This window comes from Amborella trichopoda, chromosome 13, assembly GCF_054954075.1.
Source record: "Amborella trichopoda isolate Santa Cruz 75 chromosome 13, AtrichopodaSantaCruz75HAP2 v2.0, whole genome shotgun sequence".
Lineage (NCBI taxonomy): Eukaryota > Viridiplantae > Streptophyta > Magnoliopsida > Amborellales > Amborellaceae > Amborella > Amborella trichopoda.
In genome coordinates, this window is record NC_142348.1 from 36274143 (window position 1) to 36298323 (window position 24181).

General features: G+C 38.8%; 1 protein-coding gene and 1 long non-coding RNA gene across 2 annotated transcripts; one reads left to right on the forward strand and one right to left on the reverse strand.

Annotated features, from left to right (window-relative positions):
- The first annotated feature begins 328 nt into the window (after positions 1–328).
- LOC18446330 (uncharacterized) lies at positions 329–22858 on the forward strand. The gene is made up of 5 exons (XM_006856451.4): positions 329–665; positions 776–875; positions 1450–1549; positions 22114–22199; positions 22293–22858. Exons 1-5 carry the CDS (start codon positions 482–484, stop codon positions 22519–22521), a joined length of 699 nt encoding a protein of 232 aa, XP_006856513.1. The 5' UTR covers positions 329–481; the 3' UTR covers positions 22522–22858.
- LOC148779192 (uncharacterized) lies at positions 6424–24181 on the reverse strand. The gene is made up of 2 exons (XR_016047246.1): positions 24080–24181; positions 6424–8269 (listed from the first exon to the last, which is right to left on the reverse strand). It is a non-coding gene; the product is annotated as an uncharacterized LOC148779192 (long non-coding RNA).

A 24181-nucleotide genomic window follows, 5' to 3' on the forward strand; every position in this document is an offset into this window, starting at 1 on the left:
GATACTCGGTGTGGGTCCCGACATGCACACGTAGCCGTTGTGTTCACTCTTTAAATAAACAACGGCCCGTTTTCAAAGCCACAGGAACCGAACGAAATCCCATCATTCTCTCTCTCTCTATCTCTCTCTCTAGAAAACCCAGGATCCCCCAACCCTCTCTCTCTAGAAACCCCAGGTCCGCAGCCGCTTCCTCAACCCTGTGCTCCTGTCCTTTCTCTTTCTCTCTCTTGGAAAATCCCAGCTTCTCTCTCTGAGGAAAACTCAGGTTTCAATCTTCTCACTTTCTTTCACTGAACCCAATTGTTCCCCACCCACAATTTCCCCTCTTTACCCGTAGAATGCGAGAAAGTAATGACATGAGAATAAGACCAGGTTCTGGTTTCTCCATTGAAAACAGTGGTGGGTTTATCTCTGAATCTTCGTTTGGCACCTTTTACCAGAGCAATTGTCATAGGTTTAGGGGCCATTAAAGAAGGAGAGCATGCCTGACATTTCACAGGAAGAGAAGTGGCTTCCCATTCCGCAACAAAGGCGTCATAAGGTCGTGTTCTCTGAGATTGATGGGGGATTTTGCAGGGTTAACCATCGCCGGAGCTTCTCCTATGCAAAGCTCCCTCAACCTCGGCTCAGACTCTCTGTTCTTAAATTGGATGGCTCGTCTTTTGGTAAATGATGGGACTTTCTTCTCTTTATTGTTGGTTTTTGATGTTTTTCTTTTCTATTGCATGTGCTCGTTTTTGTTTTCTGAGTCTTTGGGGATGTTGATTTGTGGTAGAGGTGCAAGTTGAGAAGACAGCATTGGTTTTCGAACTTAAACAGGCCATTGAAGAAGTGTTCAGTCAGTCGCCCAAAGAGAGCCATGGCAAAATTTCTTGGTACGCTCTGAGCCTTATTCTGATTTGCATGTGTACCTCATTTGAATTCAAAGTTATTGTAGAAATCCAAATGTTTCTGATTTCCTTGGGATTCAGTTAATGTGGAAAGGTCATTTAGTTTCATTGCTCATAACTTAGTGTACCCATTCGAAGACACTGTAAGATTGTATTTCTTCTGTTTCTTTTGTAGATTAGTACTATGGCTTTCTTTCACAACTTGTTGTTGAGAGTGTACTACCTAAATATTAAACTAGACATGCAAAATTCATGGCTATTGCTGAAATTATGATGTTGGTTTCTTTTGCTTATCGTATTTTTTACCTCAAGATTCTGAAACTGTTTTGGTGATGTACTTTTTGTCACAATCTGCATGCTCGCTCTTACCTATTATTATTTTGATTATTTGTAAACTTTGTATTCCAAAATAGTTCCTTCATCTTGGTAACAATGTGCATCACCTTGGAGATGCACACCATTGCAGAAAACTTCTATTACACATGCATATTCAAGGATGTCTTTTTAGCTTGTGCTATTCACTGAACATAGGCTAATGCTATCAGTTTGGTTTGTGTAGGTCTCATGTTTGGGGCCATTTTTGCTTATCTTATGATGGTTATAAACTAGTTGATGACAAGGCATCATTGCGTTCCTATGGAATCAAGGATGGAGACCAGGTACTCTCAGAAAATTGTCTCTCTAAGTTGTATTATATTTGTATTATCTAAGTAATGCACTAGTACCCGATGCCTATATAATGAACCATCTATTGTTTCTTTATGCTTGTATTAACTGTTTACAATTTGATGCATGCATTAACTGAATGTTAGAAACAAAGTACTCTGATGTCCATTTTATTATTTTGCATGGAACATTTTGTACTCTAATTTTTAATTGAGGCATCCCATTACATCTTTCTTCTGGCAAAAATCTAATGATTTGTTTAAAATTTTCTTTTGCATCTTTCTTGTAGAGTAAACCTGTTACTATAGTTTGTAGTTCATATTTGTTGCATCTTTAATAACAAAGTTTGTTGTTCTTTAAATTTTATATGCGTATATTTCTTGAATCCATCCTTCATGAATGTACATACAAAATTAGATCTTTTTTAGAATCTACTCAAGGAGGGCTCTCAATGTTCTTCCCTCAAACTGCAACCATAATATTAAAACATGCCCATTTTACCTTAGGGTTAGATTTCTCTTGCTAATCAAAAACAGCAAAATGCCACTTTTTGGTTTGACACCAAACAAAAAAGTTATGGTGAAATGTAAGATCTAATATGCCACCATGTGAGTAGATAAATCTAGGATTTTAATTCTATACCAGAAACAAAAAAGCATCAGTCGTGCTAAGTGTGGATTTTGGTCTCATGCAAGGTCCTAACTTAGGGTTAGCTCCACTAGGCGATAAAACAAGGGAAAGTAGACTTAGGTGGTCTGGTCATGCGCAACATTGACCTAAAACAACACCAGTTAGGAGGGGTGATTTGGTTCAAGTGGAAGGCTCTAAAAGGGCAAAAGGAAGGCACCGGAGGACATGATAGAAATGTTCAGAATAGATATGGTGACTTATGGTCATCTGACTGAGGGTATGGCCTTGATAGAATAGAATGGTGGAATAGGATTTGTGTAGCCAACCCCAGATAGTAGGGATAAGGCTTGGATAATGATGAGATGATCTCATACAGAATGGGAATTGAGATTAATGGGCTTGCAGTGGGCTGCATGACCTTTCTCTCTTTATTGTTTCATGAAGTTACAATGGCACGGAAGTGGCTAAACTCACCATTAACGGGAGTAGATGCCTCTACTGTGTAGGAAGTCTGCTAGAGGTGGTGTCAACGTTTTCTACCTTCCTTTGACTTGAGGAGGGTTCTTGGTGCCTGCCTATGAGGTTGTAGGATGTTTTACCTCGACACTCCACCAAAGGGGTGTCACATGTTATCATGTATCGTGACTGTGACACATCTAGACATGGTTGGAATTGAATATATTGAAATGTATCAAAAGAATTCAAGATTGGGGCTTGAAATTAGGACATGGGTCTTGCCCTCAACAAGCCGCTTGTATGTGTTTATCGGGAAAAAAAAAGAGCCACTTATATGTGTTATATATGGAACCGTATACAAAAGACCACTTATATTTGGTACATTGTGGTCACGATTAATCTTGACTATTCGATGAGAAATTGGGTGGTTGCATTTGTTCCATTGACTAGGCTCAAAGTTCAAAAGATTTTGGATCTTTGTGATGCACCCAAGCTATCAGATTTCACATCTTACGGCTGTAAGTGATTGTGACATCTTTGTCCAAAGGTAAAGGTTATTATAGTTTACAATCCCATTATATGTGCATGTGTGTGTGTGTGCGCACGCATGCGTCCATGCGAGCGTGCACGTATGTTTTTGTATTCTAGAGAGTCTTGCTTTGCTCCCATTTTCAGAGAAGTACTAGGCACTTTCACTGAAACTTGTGCCATTGTCTTTGGAACATTTGTTGAGTAGAGGTCGGGTTGACTTTCATTCCCTAATTATATATGCCTGTATGCTTCAGCATCATGTACCTGCCTCAACTATTAAACCTATTGCTTTAAACCATGGACTCACACTAGGAACCAAACATGGCTTGGTGCATGTCTATTCAGCTATTTTTGAGTTGACTTGTCTAGTCTTGTTTCAGTCCAAAAATGGGAAAATAGGGGAAAAATATCAGGAAAAATAGAAGAAGGAAAAATAATTAAAAATCCATGAAATTTTATACAAATGAAAAAAACTGAAACATTAACTTGTACATGTTGATAAGGTTGCTTTAATTTTATTACTAATTTAGATGTCTCCCACCAATTATCAAGTACCAACTTCATATTAAAGATTAAGAAGTTGACCAAATATCCAACTTATAATAGTAGAGTCACAGAGAGTTAGAGACAAGCAAATACATTGTCCACTAAAGTTTAGAGACACGATGATGTAGAAAAGGGCGCATTCCAATTCTAAACAACGGTCTACAACAAATATGAATGTCGTGGAAGATCATAACCATTCTGGTTGTTTCATATTGCCCTCCAATGCTTGTGTTTATTAGCTAGCCCCTAATCCAAAGTCTTCAAGGCTAATCCGACCCCCATGCTCACCTCTAATGTTAGTAGCTTCCTCATACTCGCCCCCCTGTTGCTCATCACCTCGACCACTAGATCTACTTATCTTCTTTATCATCCAAGGCCTCATCATCTTACCCATGTTGAACACGTTCTCCCTCATGTCGAGTCTTGCCATTGCCCATGTTCTGTTCTATTTCATCTAAGATCGATTGCTTCTTTAAGGATTATGTTGTTGAGGATTGGTTCATTGGCTATTTCTCGTCCTTAATTTATAGTGCATTTGAACCTCTCGCTTTTCAACTATGTTGAACCTTGGTGTGTGGATCTACTATAATGTAGTGTAGTTCTCACACCCTACAGGGGAACATGTTTGCTTAGGGTTCTGATTATGAGCCCTTGTAGGTAAAGTGTGTTGCCTCCATGTATCTCCCACCATTTTGCTGAAAAGCGAGAAGACAAATTACTCAAATAAGAGTAGAATGACGAAGTAAAATACATTGGAATAGACAAGTACGTAAAATACATTGGAATAGACAAGTATAATTGACCTAAGGTATGTATAATTAGAGCTGGGTGGGCAAAGTGGAGAGGCACAACTGGAGTTTTATGCAATCGTCGCAGACCAATGAAACTGAAGGGGAAGTTCTACAGGACAACTGTGAGACCAACTTTGCTTTATGGGGCAAAATGTTGGGTGATTAAAAAAAAGCATATCTATAGGATGAGTGTAGCTAGGATGAGGATGTTGAGATGGATGAGTGGCAAGACAAGAAAGGATAGAATTCCAAATGAATGCATTCGAGAGAATTTAGTTGTGGCTCCAATAAGCGATAAGATGAGAGAAAGTAGAATTAAGTGGGTTAGCCATATGCAGTGTAGACCTAGTATGACACCTGTTCGGAGATGTGAGGATTGGCTCATTGGCTATTCCTCTTCCTTACAATTTATAGTGCATTTGAACCTCTCGCTTTTCACCTGTGTTCAACCTTGGTGTGTGGATCTACTATAATATAGTGTATTTCTCACACCCTACAGGGGAACATGTTTGCTATGGATCCTGATTATGAGTCCTTGTAGGTAAAGTGTGTTGCCTCCATGTATCTCCCACCATTTTGCTGAAAAGGGGGAAGACAAATTACTCAAATAAGGGTAGAATCACGTAGTAAAATACATTGGAATAAACAAGTACGTAAAATACATTGGAATAGACAAGTATAATTGACTTAAGGTATGTATAATTAGAGCTGGGTGGGCAAAGTGGAGAGGTGCAACTGGATTTTTATGCAATCGCCGCATACCAATGAAACTGTGAGACCAGCTTTGCTTTATGGGGCGAAATGTTGGGTGATTAAGAAAAAGCATATCCAAATGATGAGTGTAGCTACGATGAGGATATTTAGATGGATGTGTGGCAAGACATGAAATGATAGAATTCGAAATGAATGCATTCGGGAGAATTTAGTTGTGGCTCCAATAAGCGATAAGATGAGAGAAAGTAGAATTAAGTGGGTTAGCCATATGTAGTATAGATCTAGTATGACACCTGTTCGGAGATGTGAGTTGGTTCAAGTGGAAGGCTCAAAAAGTGTAAGGGGTAGGCCCAAAAGGATATGGTTGGAAGTAGTGAGAAAAGATATGGGGACTTATAGCCTCACTAAGGATATGACTCTTGATAGAGCGGAATGGCAGACCAGGATTCGTGTAGCTGATCCCAAATAGTTTAAAAAAGGCTTTGATGATGATAATGATATATATATATATATATATATATATATATATATATATATATATATATATATATATACTAGCTTACAGAAAAAAATGAGCCTAATGGCCTTGATTGAATCTAGGCCGATCTGACGATCACGGATGTCCGATAGTGTTTGAATTTTAATTTTTTTTCTATAAATCCAAATCACTTGAAATTTAGAACGTGTGTACATAAAAAATAGGTGAATCTTCAAAAAATATCAAAAAACTATTTTACATGAAATAAATTGACCAAAATACCTTCGAAAAGTTTCGGGGGTATTTTGGTCAATTTATTTTTCCCGAATTATTTTTTTTTATATTTTTATTAGGTGTGGCATGATGAGAAGAACACATGCCAAAAATTTCAACTGATTTGGATTTGTAAAAAAATAAATTCAAACACTACCAGACATCCTTGTTCATCAGATCGGCCCAGATTCAATCTGGGCAGTTGGGTTTATACTATTCCATGAGCTAGTGGACTCACCCAAGCTTTTTCCATATATATATATATATATATATATATATATATATGCGCTAAAAGAACAAAATCATAAGCCAATGAAGGCTACAAAGGTGGATCATTCAGATGCATTATGTAGTGAAGAGAGCATTGCAAGTTCACAATTTGAATTTACAAATTAAATGAAAGTGCATAAATGTTTGCTTTTACCTTGGAGATAGTGGTATGCCATGTTAAAGAAGAATCGTGAATACATTGATCAATCATAAATGGCAATAGATTGTTTATGAAATAAAGAAACAGCTACAAGGTTCAAGGCACATAAATTTCAAATTCAGAACTTCAGACCTATTTAAACTTGAAAGTTACCTATTGCATGGGTTGGGCCTTGCAATGTGCTACTCCACTTGTCATCGATTGTGTCTAAAATTTTCTTTAGGTACTTGCAATTCTATTCTGCTTTGTACGATCCATTGCTTCATATAAAATCCCATGGTAGGCTTCACATCAACCATCTTCAGGATTGCTTGGAGTGGACTTGCAGAATAAATGATTTGCTCTTACTTATCCCAAACCTGCAGCTATTGATGATGTGCATTTCATTTTTCTTGCAACCGGACTAGGTGAAGCAATCCATCTTTAGATGCAACCATCTTATTTAACATTGATTGTGACTAGAGGATTGGCTCTATAGTTAAGTGTTTACTTGCAAATCTAGTAACTGTTGTCCTTATCCGTCTCACCTCTTGTGTACTTCCTAATTGACCCATGAGCATTGTTCTCCTATTGCTTCCACCATAAGGTCTATAATCTATACAATAAGTTTCATATGGGCTCCAAACAAGATGCTTCCTTCCCCACTTTCACATATGCCTTTGTATTATATGTAATCACTTAGACTCCATGTTCCTCCTAAGTAGCTGACATCACATTATCTAGAAACTTTATTAAAAGTCTCCTATGCTTGACTTTGTGTGTCATCTATACTAGTTTTGAAGATGATGCCTCTTGGACAACGTCCCAAATAATTTGTCAGTACGTCTTTGTATTACATGTAATCACTTAAACTACTTGTTCCTCCTAAGTAGCTTGCATCACATTATCTAGAAACTTTAGTAAAAATCTCCTATGCTTGACCTTGCGAGTCATCTATACTAGTTTTGAAGATTGATGACTCTTGGACAACGTCCCAAATAATTTGTCAGTGTCACTACTTCAGCGTCCTTCCTTCCATTTGACATGACTGTGTCTTTCACCACATGGCCTTGTACTCGTCCAAAAATAAATTAACCTCGACCACTTCCTCATCCAACCAAGGCCCCCCAGCTCATGTGGCTTGACTCAAGGCCATGCATTTGCAATAGCGATTGTCATGGGTCCATAATATTTAGTAGTTGCTGCATTGGGACAGCAGCATCATAGAATTACTTGACTATTGCCTTTGAAGTATGCTTTCCAATTGCCTTGGTCCATGTGGACTTTAGGGTCATTTGCTCTGGTTGGGCTTGGATAGAAAGGGATAAATTTGATCCTGGGTAGGTTCTGCAAGCTGTGATGGTTAACCTGGGAACATTGAGGATTATTAGGTTGCCGTTGTCTCTCAACCAGACTGTAAGGTGTGGATAATCCCAGCGGGCATCCCCTGATGCATGGTACCACATGATTGGGTTCTGAAGGTTCTGGATGATTGGGTCTAGCTCCTGAGGACCTCAAACCACTTTGCCTCCCCATGCTAGCCTGCTTTTTGTACATATCTTTTGTATTGACCTCATTTTCAGCTCAATTTGTATCTCAAAATTTTCTTCCAGATCCACATGAGAAGGTGCATAGTATTCTCTCCATACCTCTTTAACCACTGCCTTATCCTTTTGGTGCCATTATGAATTGTAGCATCTGTTCTATTTAATTCACAGGAATACTTGAACAAGGTACATCACCACCCCAAAATTTAGCTCGGGGAAGTTTTCAACAATTGATGCTGCTAGCCATCTCCTTCCACCACAATGCATCCTCTTTTTTGAATCCATCTTCACCCCCTACTACCTCACTGGATCCTCAGCTCCCTCCTCATCTCCTAAACCTACACAAGCATGAAATACCATTGGGCCTTGTTCTTACACCTCTAAAAATGTTTCCAAATACATTCAAATTTTCAAAACATGTTTACAGCATGTTACTCTGGAAACCAAGTAAGCATACTAGAGAAATAAAAACCCAACCAAAAACGTCTGATTGAGGTTATTATGTAGTAGAAAAGAAAGAGAAAAAAGAAGAAGAGGAGGATGGAAAGTGATTCCATTTGTATACACGTATAAAAATATTTTTTTATACAATGTTAATTGCAAAATTTTTTGAGAGAAAATTTTACTGTGGAAACAATCTAAGAATGCTATAGGCTAAAGAACTAATAAAGAAATATTTCGTTGGAGTCCTACATGCATACACATATAAAAAGTCCATATATACATCAAAACATGAAAAATGTTGATTATCAAAATTTTTTGAGAGGAAATGTTAGTTTAGGAACATTCTTAAAGGCATGAATAGCCATCAAAAAACATCTCAAATGCATTATTAAGTTAAAAAAGAATTACACAACAAGTCATACCATGATGTATACAAGTATAAAATATATTTGAAAAATCAAAAGGTGAAATTTTGATTTGCTAATATTCTTTAGAGGAAATGCTACTTGCGAAGCATTGTTAAGTGTGTTAGAGCCTTAGAGGCATAATGACCTTCAAAAGCATCATGGAATTAAAAGGAAAAAAATAAATAAAATAAAAGTGAACACACTTATACAATGTCTATCTATATTCACTAGATGTAAAAAAGCAAATTACATTTTTTTGAGAGAATGCTTGGATCTGACAATATTTTTCTAAAATAAATTAGTTTACATGGGTTTAAATTGAAATGCCAAAACCCAATGTAGCTTACCCAAAGTTCAAATGGTGTTATCCCAAAGATGCATTTGGTCTGAATAGAGGCCTCAAATCTTTATATATAGATCCTTAAATGCCAAATAAAAAATTCTAAACCCTATTTAGGATTGGACTTCAGATCTAGTTGATCAAAAGATCTCAAAATTTTACCCTCCTGAGGACTCCGACAGTCTGAAACTCTCTCGCCCTTTCTGGTTGCCATTGTTGTGGAGGCTTTCAGTTGCTCTATTGAGAGGTTATACAACTAGGTTTGTTGGAAGTCTTCCTGTCTCCAATAATGGCCCCTCAATCTCCCACCTCCAATACGCTGACGACACCGTAGCGTTTGTAAGGCAGACCAGCAACAAATCCAAACTTTTTGATTGTATCTGAGATGCTTTGAGTTGGCCATCGCCTGAGAATCATTTTGGCGAAGTCCAAACTCATGGGTCTGGCCATTGACCACCATCAAGCCTTAGCCTGGCTGAGATTCTTGGTTGTGGAGTGGATACCCCACCCCCCGCCAAGTACCTTGGCCTCCCACTTTGCATCAGCATACTTAAGAAACACATTTGGGACCCTATAATTGAGAAGTTTGACCGAAAGCTTGCTGGATGGAAGGGCATATTCCTTTCTTTGGAAGGTCGAGTCACCTTTTCCAGGGCCACTCATTCTAATGTTCCTTTGTACCAAATGTTTCTATTTCAAATCCCTTCCTCGGTTTCAGCCCAACTAGAAAAACTTAATGAGAAATTTCTTCTGGTCAGGGGAGGTGGATAAATACAATTTCCACCTCGTTCCTTGGGATAGGGTGTGTCTTCCAAAAAGAGAAGGTGGTTTGTATATCTGTAGGCATAGGCTCTGCAATAAAGCTTTGCTTGGCAAATGGCGGTGGGGACTGGCCACCACGGAAAACCATCTTTGGCAGTTGGTCTTGCGCCACAAATACTACCTTGACCCATCGTTCTGGCTTCCAACTGCTTCCTCAAGGAGGAGACATTCCAACTGCTTCCTCAGGGGCTTGGCTCTCTTCTCTCCATCCTCTGTGACTTCTTGTCTAACATTCTTTTCAGGGTTCGAGTGGAACTAGAGTTAGCTTAGGAATGACTTTTGGGTCGGCAGTTCTTGCCTTAAGAGAGCGATTCCAAGACCTTTACCTACTGGTCAGGGATAGGGATACAAGGGATAGGGAAACACTTGTATCCCACCATCTGGAAGACCTTGGAGGAGTAAATGTGTGGAATCCAATTTTAGGAGGCCTTTGTTCGACCACGAGATTCCCATATTCCAATCATTCTTAGCCTTATTACAAGCTTTCTACCTACCTGCCAGTGGTGTTGACACCATCATTTGGACGCTCAAACCATGTGGACAGTTCTCGGTTTCATCTTTCTGTTCGAGGCTCATATTGTCCAAACCACATTGATGGCCTCCTACCCCTTAGCCAACCGGGCATGGCTACCAGAGATGCCTCCTAAAATCCAAATATTCTACCGGTTAGCCACCTGCCAAATAGTCCTAACTGTTGATCAGTTGAAAATTAGAGGTCTCCTCATACCTAATCGCTGCCCCTTCATAAATCAGCTGTGGAATCTAATGAACACTTGTTCATCCACTGTGAGTGAACTTCCTTCCTCTGGGATGACATCTTGCAATGCTTCAACTAGTATTGGGTGACCCCTTCCTTTACTCATATTTTTCAGGACTTCTTCTCCCTACCGAGGCCTTCTGCTGGCTGTTTCCTGTAGCATTCTATGCCTATGGTGGCGGCTACTCTTTGGGCCATTTGGAAAGAAAGGAACTGCCGAAATTTTGAAGGCAAGAATGCACGCCTGTGGCTGTAATGGACTGTATCAAGGCAGTGGTAATATTTTGGGCCAAAAATTCGAGACACTTCAAACACTGTGCCACCTCAGATTTCCTCCAAAATTGGCTGGCTGTCCTTGAATGTAGGTCAGCTCAAATCCCTCGGTCTTCCATGTGGTGTTCATTGGATCAAGGAAGCATCAAGCTCAATTTCGATGGTTGCTTTCTTGGCAAACCCGCTTCACCTAGCAGTGGCAGTCTTATCAGGGATCATAATGGCAATACACTATTTTCTTACTTGGGCTCCGTCGGAGTCACGGTTCCACAAATGCAGAAGCTATTGCTCTGCTGGAAGGGATCCAACATTACTGCCGGTTTGGTCTGACACCATTCTTGTCAGTCCTGACTCAAAAAATGTACTCGCTTGGGTTGCATGGAGCTCTCCTTGTCCGTGGCATCTACTTGTGTGTGTTTGATGAGCTTTTTGGACCTTTATAGGCCTATACGTATCAGTTGTCGACATACATCGTGGGAGACCAACCATCTTGCTGATGCCCTTGCCAGAGCTGGAGCTAACTCAGGAGCGACCATCGGCACTTCTTTCTGAGGGCAGGCTGTGTTTTTGCTTGCTGCCCCACCATTTTGTATTAGCTAGCTGGGTAATCATTTTTGGTTTATGCAGGGTACAGATCTTCGGTCACTTTGAATAGTTAAGAGATAACCCCTTTTCTTTGAGAACTTTACAAAGCACCCTGTCTGCGGGCGACCTAGAATCCTTTTGTAAACTTTTATTTTTAATACTCACACACAATAGTGAATTTCGTTTAAATAAAAAAGATATCAAAATTTTGTCCTAACCCTAATTCTATGTTCTAAATCTCAGAATTATGAGATTTTTAGGGACATTTTGTTAAATCTGAGGTTTGGATCGAACAGAGGATACGAAATGAAGTCCAATTGCAAATTTTCAGGGTTTTAGAGCTTTGGTTGTGAAGTTAATGCAATTAAGGGGCAGTTTTTTCCTGCCTGCTTTAAAATCTGTAATTTGTGTTGGACTCGGTGAGTCTTGTAGACTAGGCCTGATTCAGGGACTTGCCTGAGTCTGACTAGACCAACTTGATCACTGTAAGACTCAGGTGGTTTGATGAATAGGAGGGCCCATGACGAGTTGGGGGGCCTCTGGGACCAGCAGGTTGCTAGTTCTAATTGACTCAACCAAGTCCAAGTTGGACCCAGCAAGTTTTTAAAACACTGAATAACCTCAAAGTAGTTGACTTCTTCCTAATAAGTGTTTGAAAGCTCAGTGAGTTGGAGTTGGTCTCACCAGATTCACTGGGAACCTGGACATTGCTGGTTCCAGATGACCCCTGCTTGGATAACTCCAGTCTTGATGTTTGCCTGACTCTGGCAGAGTTCTGACTGGGTTCTAAACAATACTGATTTTTAGGTCCAAGTCTTGACTGATCCGGCTAGGTTCTTGCCGATCCAGCTGGAACCTGGACCTGCCCTGTTCCTTAGCTGGTTCCAGATTTTAAAATGCTATTTATAACCATATAATTACACCTATACATTATAATTGTTAACTGACATGATGTTAGCATTGGTGTGTAAGCCAGGGAAATTATCATTTAGCTCTACAGATTTGATGCATTGAGTGAATTGAGAAATGCTTTTCTATCTTGTTATGAGGAATTTTGTATTGTACAAGTGTGTGTGTATGTACAAGTTGATTACACTTGCTCCTCGGGGGAGGGGGTATGGAAGCAATGGCCTAGATAACTATACAGATACCTACATTTACAAATACAAGTAAACGCCCATGTCATGCTGGAGCACCTCAGACCCATTGATGGAAGAAACAGTCTTCTCTCCAAGTAGTTTGTGTCTATCGAGTTAAGGACTTCATAGACCATTGTCCCGCTTTACTGAGAAAATGTATGGCAGTAACAATGCCGTCAAGTAGCCTATAGCATGATCGACCTCATGGTATTTAGTCTTTATTCAAATATAGGAATAGCGGTTAATGTGATGGCAGTAAAACTTTAAATAGGAATAGGGTTAGTTCCTCCTAGGTGAACTTACAAATCAACTACTGAAAGCTTGAGCCATGTATTATTTCATTGGAGGCTGCTGACATGGCACTTGGCTGGCATCTGACTTGAATTAGATGCGACTTTCTTTGTCCACACTATAAATAAGTGAACTTTCCAAAAAGATGCAGCATCCAGTGGTAGATGTCTTGTATCAGGATACCTGCCAACCAAACCAGAAGATGTATAGGCAGCCAACTGGAGATTTGAAGTGAATGACAAAATGAGACCTGGTATGAGATGAATTTATTTATTTGATATTATTCAGACACACTTGTGCAAGACGTGTGTGGCACATTAATAAAATGACTCACCACCCACTCCATGTGAGTCCTGTCGGTCGGTGATAGAATAGAGAAGTCCTTCTATTGGGCGCCTATGCATGGTTGGATCACAAAGGAGCTAAGCATGGCTTTCTTGATGCTTTTTACATTTAAGTCACGACAAACACGAACTGTCTTGGAATCAACCAGCCTGATGTGTCAAAAGCTACTGATATAAACTCTTTATGTGTGGCATGATCCAAGTGTTATCTCTTGCTTCCTCTCCTTTCAGTCCCCTGCCAATAGTTTGACCTTGCCTCCAATGGCTTGCGTAGCAGAGGCTTCCAATAGTTTAGAGGGCTTTCTTTGCTTGTTGCTACCACTGGCTTTTGTCGTTGCTACGTGGAGTAGACTGAACGAGCTAGGGTAAGTGTTCCGGGTAGCCAAAAGATCGACAAAAGGGTCTATCCGGCCTGGATACTGATGATGATAATAATATAATTACACACATCCCAGAAGTATTCTATCTGCCCATCAAATACAACTAAGAGAGATGGCTGGGTAATCCATTGTATAAACCCTTAAATCATAACATCCTAAGTTTCTCAAACCATGCGCGTGTAAGTTGCTTGGAAGTTGAGGCTGTAAATGACTTTATGTAACTTGCTTCGAAGTTGAGGCCATAAATGGCCAGCTGTGATCAATGGACTAATAGATAAAAATAGTAGATATGAGGCACAGGATGCATGCACTTTCCCACGTTAGTTGCAATTCAGAAATGCATTCTTAATGTCAATCTGATAAAGATAACATGAGCTATTTGACTTGGAAAAAGCTCAAATCTTTGAATTGCACAAACTATAAAGTACAAATGAAGCACAACGCGAACTATACCGTGCTTAGTGTTGTGCGGAAATGTCATGTCGTAGTGCATCCCTTACTATCATTTATTCTAACTATCATAAAAGGCCTTATATTACAAATTTCCATTTGATTAGCTTTATTTTTATAAATCTAATTACAGATAAAGGATGTCTAACTGTGCTTAGTGATAGGAGGAAATGTCATGTCGTAGTGCATTCCCTACTATCATTTATTATAACTATCATAAAAAGCCTTATATTACAAATATTCATTTGATTAGCTTTGTTGTTATAAATCGAATTACAGATAGATGTCTCATTAACTAGAGGGTGTAAACATGCATATATCATGGCTTTCTCCTCTAGTGCAAGATTTTGAGTAATAGGAATCGAGGTAACCAAATATAAGTAACAGTGAAGAAGGATCAAGTTGATAAAAAAGAAGGTTAAAAGGCCGTAGTAAACTTGTATGACTGGAAGATCAATCTGATCATGAACATAAGAAATATGACTGAAAGAACATGATGAACCTAAGACAGACGAACTTGATTATCTTTGAGGCCTTACATGTGTGAAACTTGTAGAAAATTGAATACGGTATGAAAGTAAATATTCTGTTTTTGTTTTGATTGCTAATTGCATGGGGAACTAAACATTGAATCCATACCCCCATTGAAGGGTATGTCTCTTCCCACTTAGCGGATATCCTAAAAGGGGAAGGGGAGTAAAGGGACTTATTGTCAATAAATGGTTTGTCCAAATGGGGTTAGCAATTTAGGTTGTGTTATTTGAACCAACAACCTACTAAGGAAAGTTATAATGGCCTAGCCCTCTACCACATGGACAATGTTCACTAACTGCAAAATCATATTATTTGTGTCTAAACAAGTATTAATTTAAAAAAGGTAATTTGAAAGTTTATATAATCTTGCAACAAAATCATTTTCATTTCATAATTTTTATTTTTAATTTTCCATTACATATATATATATATATATATATATATATATATATATATATATATATATATATATATATATATATATATATAGGGAAATGCTAGTGTAGGCCCACTAGCCGACATCTACATATAGGCCCAACAACTCAGATTCAATCTGAGACGATTTGACAAACACAAATTTATTTCGTATTTGAATTTTAATTTTTTTCTACAAATCCAAATCATGTGAAATTTCAGGTGTCTATTCTTCTCATCAATGCACACCTAATAAAAATATTAAAAAAATAATTCACAAAATATAAATTGATCAAAATAGCCCTGCAATATTTTGGGGGTATTTTGGTCGATTTATTTTTCATGAATTTGTTTTTTGATAGTTTTATTGGATTCTAATATTTTTAAAGAACACAACCTAAAATTTCAAGTGATTTCTATTTATATAAAAAAAAATTAAAATACGAAATGCAATCGCGATTATTGGATCAGCCTCGATTGAATCCAGGCCGTTGGGCCTATATTTAGCTGTAGGCTAATGGGCCTACGCTAGCATTTCCCATATATATATATATATGTACGTATGTATGTATGGGTGCAGTTTGTATAGAGCTGAGGCTCTAAGCAATCGAAGTAAAGCCCACCTTCAAATAGTGTCGAGAAATATAGTTTCAATACTGAAAATCTTTGTGATAGTCTTCAATATATTTTCATCATTAATTATAAAAATTAAAGCTTCAAAAATAGTGTACATTGAGTAGATCTTTGAAAACTTAGAAACCTTGTAAATCAACGTTCCAAAAATGCGTAACAAGATGCACTATTTCCAAAATTTGAAATGGATTTTTCTCTTGTCCTGCATCTGGATATCAAGATGATCAATTTGAAGATATTTGGGCATCAAAACAAACACTTCTAGTGAAATTTTTGACGTGGGCTCCAATTTGATTGTTTAGAGCCTCGGCTCTATATAAAATTTTTCCATGTATGTATATATGCTTATTATATATATGTATTAATGTATGTATATATGTATATATGTATATATGTATGTACTTAGCCAAAGCCTGGAGAAAGGAGGAGGGTTGCGTTAGATTGGCAGCCATCATAACACTTTACATCTTTTCATGAATCTTGCACTAATGTTATATGCTCATACTAGGTTGATAATCTATGAGAATGGAGAGATTGAGGAAGATGTCGTATATAGAATTAGGGCTGGATGGTCGAAGTAGTGATGTGCCTCCGGATTTTTATATGATCACCACATGCCAATGAAACTGAAGAGGCAGTTTTATAGGATGGCTGTAAGATCAGCCATATTTTATGGGACAAAATATTGGGTGGTCAGGAAACAAAATATCCATCGAATGAGTGTAGCTAGGATGAGGATGTTGAGATGGATGAGTGGTGGGACAAGAAAGGATAGAACTGGATACATACGAGGGAACCTAGGGGTGGCTTTAATAGGCGATAAGATGAGGGAAAGTAGCATTAGGTAAGCTGGCCATGTACAACATCAGCCTAGAGCAACACCGATTAGGAGGGGCAATTTGTTTCAAGTGGAAAGCTCTAAAAGAGCAAGGGGACGACCCAAAAGGACATGGATGGAAGTAGTGACAAGAGATATGGTGACCTATAGTTTGATTGAAGGTATGACATTTGATAGAGCGGAATGACGGATTAGGATTCGCATATTGGATTCCAAATAGTTAGGAGAAGGTTCAGATGACAACGATGATGTATGTAACTTTCATTAAAATGGTAAACGTGTATGGATGCGTTGAGTCGTATGGCTATTTCATCCAATGTACTGGACATGTACCATAAACAACACTTATGTTGGTTCAATGTATGTTTAGCCTTATGTGATATAGATTAAGAGTTCTGTCATCTCATGCCAGCAAACCAGAATTGCATCCTTATAGATTACAAATGTTCCTCAATTCAGTATTGGGAGCTCTCGAATTCACGTTACATGCAATTTATCTAGAAAATGCTATATATATATATATATGAAAAATGCTTGGGTGAGCCCACTAGCTCATGGAATAGTATAAGCCCAACAGCCCAGATTGAATCTGGGCCGATCTGACGAACACGAATGTCTGATAGTGTTTGAATTTTAATTTTTTTTTTACAAATCCAAATCACTTGAAATTTTGGGCGTGTGTTCTTCTCATCAAGCCGCACCTAATAAAAATATAAAAAAAATAATTTGCAAAAAAACAATTGACCAAAATACCCCGGAAATGTTTTGGGGGTATTTTGGTCAATTTATTACTAGTAAAATATTTTTTGATATTTTTCGAAGATTCACCTATTTTTGATGTACACACATTCCAAATTTCAATTGATTGAGATTTGTAGAAAAAAAATTAAAGTTCAAACACTACCAGACATCTGTGATCGTCAGATCAGCCCAGATTCAATCTGAGCTGTTGGGCTCATTTTTCGTGTGAGCTAGTGAGCTCACCCTAGCATCTTCCTATATATATATATATATATATATATATATATATCTAAAGATCAGTTGAGCAAGTTCTAGTGCAATTTGTCTTTGTTGAGAGTATTCACTTATATTGCTTAAATTTAAAAGGTTCAACAATGGGGTGCCCTTTATTGGGACCTTTAAGCAACCCTAAAAGGGGCACAAAAAACTGTACAGCTTAAGAAACAAAGAAGAAGGGAGAAAACAACTGAAAAGCTTAAGAGCCAAAATTTTGTTGGGCTCCCTCCTTCACCAATGTGTCAGCTTCAGAGTTGGCTTCCCTATAGACATGTGACCACGATACTCTCAGGCCCCCACCAATATGAGAGATTTCATAAAAGATTTGATCCAGTCACCACGGGCATGGAGTAACTTTAGAAGCCAATCAATGGTATTTTTGGAGTCTCCTTCCACAATTAATTCGGAACTCCAGCAAGGATTAAACTTGCAAAGGCCATCCAATAGGGCAAGGGCCTTAGCAAGAGTCGAGTCCACTAGACCAATAGGAAGGGGAAAGGACAAGTTCTAGTGCACTTTGTCTAAGGTAAATAATATAATGCGACAATCGAAGCCGAAACGCAATCAATTGATTATGGACTAAAATGCTCCCTTTGTGAACATTTTATCTATATTACATGCTACTATATTTGATTATGATTTTCTTTGACTTACTTTTGTTTCCAGGATCCAGGCTGGGTTGTAATATATAAAGAATACATGTGCACAAGATTGTGGATAATCATCACTATGGAGCATCTCGGAGAAGACATGCTGCATAGTTTTGTTGTCATTTCCTCCACCTTTCAAGATTGATTTCACCTTATCATTAATCACATTTTATTCACTAGATGCTACTGTGTTTAAAGAAACTAATATTATTCCACAGTGTTCAGCACACTTCAGAAGCAACATGCATATGTGGGAAATCCACAAATATAGTGAGAAGGAGCATGCTTAGGCCATATTTTATGAGCTAGTTCAGAAAAGAAATATGATTCAATTAAACTTCCAGCCTGCATGTTGCAATGCACTGTTCCATCTATTAGCAGTGTCCTTCGGTATTGATGCATGTCTTTATAAATCTTTCTAGTCAAACAGGAGCGCCCTATACTGTATGTGTATCTAGATTCTTGATAAAAATTGCAAAATGAAGAAATTTACAGTTAATTGTCTCTGTTAACTGTATATTTTCATTATGTCTAAACATAATTAGCTGTATTCTAATGGTGTCAGATCCCACCAAGGACCAAGCAAAACCATAAGTATTTAGTCCCATGACACTAAGACTTGGATATTGTCTTGTCTGGTCATTAAATTATTTGTGACAAAGGAGAAAGAAAAACTGAACAAATCTGATGATTTAAAACATAATTGAAGTTCATTGTTTCAACACATTCTTTTCTCTTAGCACTCTTTTCTCCTATTATTTGTTGAGATCAGTCGCAACTTACTAGAACATATAGGGTTCAAAATATTGAGTGCTCATTAGGTGTTTCTTATGCATTAAATATATATTGGTGTATGTGCTGATCCTTGAGTATTGATTAGGCTATGTTGAATTTCTTCTACTTTTGCTGGGCTTCTCACTGGTTACTATTCATTGCTTTAGTTTTCATGTCTAGACATTCGAATATGCTTTTGGCACCGGTCAGGGCCATTGGGGCCTGGTTTTCTTGGTGAGAGAAAAACCCTCTCTTAAACAACCGCGAACGTGTTTTAAGCGTACACTTGTACTCTTCTTTATGCGGATAGGAACCAACAACAAGAGAGTTTTTTCGACGAGGATGTGTTTTGGGCGCTTACCTCGTCGTTTGCAGGTTCGGGGATACACCCGGGCAGTAACCCTCTTAGAACAATCACGAAGGCGTTCGGATGTCTGCCACCACGGTTTGGACATGAACTCTCCCTCAAACTTTAATGCGTCGTCTTGTTCTTTTACTCCAGGCCTTGCAATGTGCACTCAAAAATACCCCTCTGTAATGGTTCACTCGAACAAGAATTGGCTGGCAAATGAAGGATAAAAGGAGAGGGATGATAGATGTCCCTCTATTTGCGCAAACGCTACAAAACTTGACGATCGGAGCGACTAGAGAGTCCAAACTCTCTCGATTACCTATGCAGGATGACTCCATCCGAGTGAGCGAGGGCAAGAGCGTGTATATCTCTTGCGACTCGATTCCACTGTATGGAGAGGAAGTTAGAGCGGTGATCTGAGTGTTGAGACTCTTGAGGCTACTCTGGGAGGTGTCAAATTGAGCGTGTGATGAATATCGGGATGAAGGGAGAAAGGCGTTGAGAGAGAGAGACGGGGTCGTAGGTATTGTGGCTCCGAAACTTTCATGCGACGAAAGAGAGAAAGGCATAAAGAGAAAGATGGGACCGCAGGTCTGCTGCGGTTCCGAGTTACTATGCAAGGCAAAGAGAGAGAGAGAGACACTGAGAGAGAGACGAGGTCGTAGGTACTGCGACTTCGAAACTTATCATGCGATTAAAGTGAGAAAGGCATAGAGAGAAGGACGGGACCGCAGATTTGCTGCGGTTCCGAATTACTATGCGAGGCAAAGAGAGAGAGACGCGAAAAGAGAGTCGGGGTTGCAGGTGTTACGACTCCGAAACTTATTACGCGATGAAAGTGAGAAAGGCGTAGAGAGAAAGACGGGAGCGTAGGTCTGTTGCGGTTTCGAATTACTACGTGAGGCAGAAGAGAGAGAGATGAGGAAAGAGAGATGGGGTTGCAGGTGCTGCGGCTCCAAAACTTATCACACGATGAAAGCGAGAAAAGCGTAGAGTGAAAGATGGGACCGTAGATCTGCTGCGAATCACAGTTGGTGCGTTTAGACCATGGGGTAGGCTAGGGTGCTTGGGCTAAAGCCAACTTCTCTCTCTAAAATTTTTCTCTCTCCTCTCCACTAGATCCAAGAATTAGAAGCAAAGTCGAGTAAACACAAGCTAATGCCTCAATTTCATTAACGAATAATCCAACCTTTTTACGATTGACCTAAGATTGTTTATATAGAGCAACCCCCAAACATGGGTAGAACACTCAAAACACAGCTAAATTGCTGAAAATTGTACATTAAATGAATTAAAATAAAATCCCATTTTCGGACCAAAGGACCAAAATACCCCTTAAATCTTTTGGGCTAATGACGAAACCATCCCTGTTCGAGGGGTCTCTTGCCATTGCTAGACTTCGGGAGCCTTTTCGGACTCTTGTGGCAGTGGTTGGGACGATCTATTGTTGTAGAATTGATGCTAGATTGTTTCTGAACATTTTGATGTCCTTTGATCGCCTTGAAACAAACTTTTCCCGAAGGGTGAAAATCTGGTCAAGTCCATAGCTTTTAATCGCCAATGTAGTGCGATCCGTGGTGTTCCAAATCCTTTTTTTGATCTTGATTTGAAGAGGACATTGTCATGATCATTTTGCACTAAGTTTTGTCCGATTTGATATTCATTCGAGTACATTCCAAATCTGGGAAGTCACCGGAAAATGGGATTCTGGCGACCGAGAAATTCTTGTCATCGTCAACCTTGAAATTCGCACTATCCGGCCTTCAGGTGAAGACAAATTTCATACCAAACTGTACCTCTTCTCGATATGGTCGCAACGGACCCATTTTTGCATCAATCCGATGCACGAATCTCAGGTTATGTCCTCTCGAAGTACTAGAGTCCTCTTTCAAATATTCTGATTTTCATGCTTTTGGCCCCACGTTCTTTCTAGAAGTTCTCTCGTCTCAGACCACGCCATGACACGTGCCATATGTCAAAATGATTGGGCCGTCGAGGTCTAGCTCGTGACCGATTTTGAGCTTGTTTTGATTCCAAATGAGCGAGCTATGAGCACTTGAAAATTGTCTTGAGGGTTGAAAACACAGTTTCCAGATATGGCAACTGGTTCACTGAGGCCGCACCACAACAGTATGAAACCCCTACCTGTTTGTGGTAATTTAGGCCTAGAATGGTCCTCAAAGGTCCGATTGAGACCAAATTTGGTCATTGGGGGTTTTTCGACACTCTGGATTTGATGGCGTCCGTCTGGTAATTTTTTGAAGCCCAGAAAATAGGGCTGTAGTTATAAGGTATCTTTTCAGCATGATAAGAACTGGATTTGAGAATTGAGTTTCACTCTGATCATGTCAAATCTCATCGGAACGTAACGAAACTTTGTAAGCGTCCTTTGGGCATCCCAAACTACCATTTTCATGCTTTCTGAGGCCATTCCAGTGTTCTTTTCAAGGTTGCTCACTTTTAGGCTTATTTTGTAGTGATCCCATGGTTTGGCAGTACCTTGGGTACCAACAGGACGATGTTGTAACTAACTCTCTTCTTATGCGACTTGGGAATACAAATATGTCAAAACTGACATATAACACGAACCTTCAAAATATCATTACTCTGATAACAATAACATAGCTTTGAGACATAGAATATCTTGTAAACTCTTGTAGCCCTAGATAATCATAGCTGTTACCGCCTGGATGCCTTCATGAGTAATTTGGTGCTCTCATGTTTTGTGGTTTATGCAGCTCCCTTTTATCCGGCACTTGTCATTGCAATATGATTCTAGGAACGCTCGCCAAAGAAGTACCCTCACCATCAATGATCAAAATGGGTAAGCCATCATCGGAGATAAATAATACCTTTTGTTTGACTAGTCAATGAATATGTTTCTTGATTGACATAGAATCTCTTTTGCTGATTACAGGCCCTTGACTGGTTCAGACCCTGAAGTTGAAGAAAAAGAAAGACGAAAGAATGGTGATGGTGGTAATGCAGATCATATGAATCATGATGCTGATTATTATGAGGATGACATGATGGGACATGCTGAGTTTAAGTTGGCCCACTTCCTGAAAGGATGGCTTTCCTATTCTAAGCTTTGGTCTGTGGGTAGGACGAGATTGAATGACAGGTATCGACCTTCTAGATTTTGAGCATTCATTGAAGTTGATTTAGCCAGCAGCCAAATGCATATGAGTTTTGGACAGAAGGATGGTTATTTTGGCCAAATTACAAAAGAAATATCGGTGTAGAGATATTTGTGAACTCCCATTTGATTAATTGTCGAGATTTGGGCAAAATGGGTTGCGTCGTTGGGGGTGGGCAGGTTGGTATGGGGTTGGTCACATTACATTCAAGTTGGAACACCTTGGTACCTATTGTTTGATAATTTACATACATTGTTTAGTGGGAACCAATATGCTTTCTTCGAAGGATGGTTGAAGCATCTTTCATTTCTCATATCAATGTCCATCTGCAGCATTTCTTGGCTGTTGACTGGTTTGTTTGGTGTTTATTTGCTTTATATTCCATATTGTGATTCAGCACGCGATGCGTGGAGTCAATTGGATTGAGGAGAGGTTGGTTAAGTATCTTTCCAAGAGAATACCTTGGTGTCTGCCTTTTGAAGGTGAGAGTAGGCATTCAGGAGACGAGGCCTCCAGTTTTATCCTCCTTTTGAGAAAGTATCCGATTTCCTACATCGTGGAGGTAGTGACCCATTTCTTTTTTATTTTTTGGTGGGCAAGCTCTGGGGTTTTGGTTGCATCACATGAAAAACAACATTTCATATTCTAGGTTTCAATCTGACTACTCCCATGCTTTCATGACTAAATGTCAAAAATGTTGTAATATATCTAGTTGTATCCAAGATCGCAGGTGTGGAGGTTTATTATGTTTGAAAAGTTCAAAGGTGTAATCTTGTTCCCTAGGAGTTGTAGATGATGAAATAATCAACCTTGAAACAGCTGCATTAGGGAGTTCTAAAAGAAAGATGGGTAGTTTCTCTCTGTCCTTTTTTACATAAAGGAGCTATTTGAAGTTGGGAAAGTATGTCATAGAATACTCAGAAAAGTCAAAGTAAATCATGCACAACTGCTGTGGTGTATGGTACATAATTAAGGCACCAAGTATCCGTTCTGGATAACCAGACATTCAAAACATGGGAAAATTTTGGTGGTTGGAGGTTTTGGTTAATCTCTACCGTTTATTGTTTTGAATCCACCATTTGTTCTTAAGAATATCGGAGGATGCCCTGGTTGTGTACATATTCCGTCCACAAGCTATAAATTTAGGATTTCCCCCAGAAAACATCACTTATGTTCCAATCCAACATTTAGATTTGACTCTTCTTTTAAAATAGGAAAGTTATCAAATGCTCATGTGAGATGAACTATAACCACAATTTCAAAATACCAACAAAAGGACACATGATCATGAGTTCGCAGTGTTAAAGGTATAATGCTAAACATTCATCGCTCATAGGTATTTTTATAAATTTCCCTTTTAAAATAGCTGCTAATCTTTACACCTTTGTATATGGGATTTCTACTGAAAAGCATAGACGATAATGGTGTTTTAAATGTTGGTTTGACCCTCCATCATTCTGATCTCGATCAGCAATTCCAATCTAGATCAGCTAAATCTTCTGAATGAAAATTATTAAAATACTAGTATAAAAAATACTATAAAATTAAAGCTCAAGTCACTCACCAGGTTTGCCCAATATGAGTCGGTGACTCTCGATTCACAAAGCCTAATATTGTAAGAGAACATGGTGATTCGGTTCAAATCGAACTGCTTCCCAATTCCACA

Excerpts from the sequence above, each read along its gene's own strand:
- LOC18446330 (XM_006856451.4), top strand. The coding sequence starts at position 482 with ATGCCTGACATTTCACAGGAAGAGAAGTGGCTTCCCATTCCGCAACAA. Across the intron at positions 666-775 it reads ATTGGATGGCTCGTCTTTTG|AGGTGCAAGTTGAGAAGACA; the intron begins GTAAATGATGGG and ends GATTTGTGGTAG. Across the intron at positions 876-1,449 it reads AGCCATGGCAAAATTTCTTG|GTCTCATGTTTGGGGCCATT; the intron begins GTACGCTCTGAG and ends TGGTTTGTGTAG.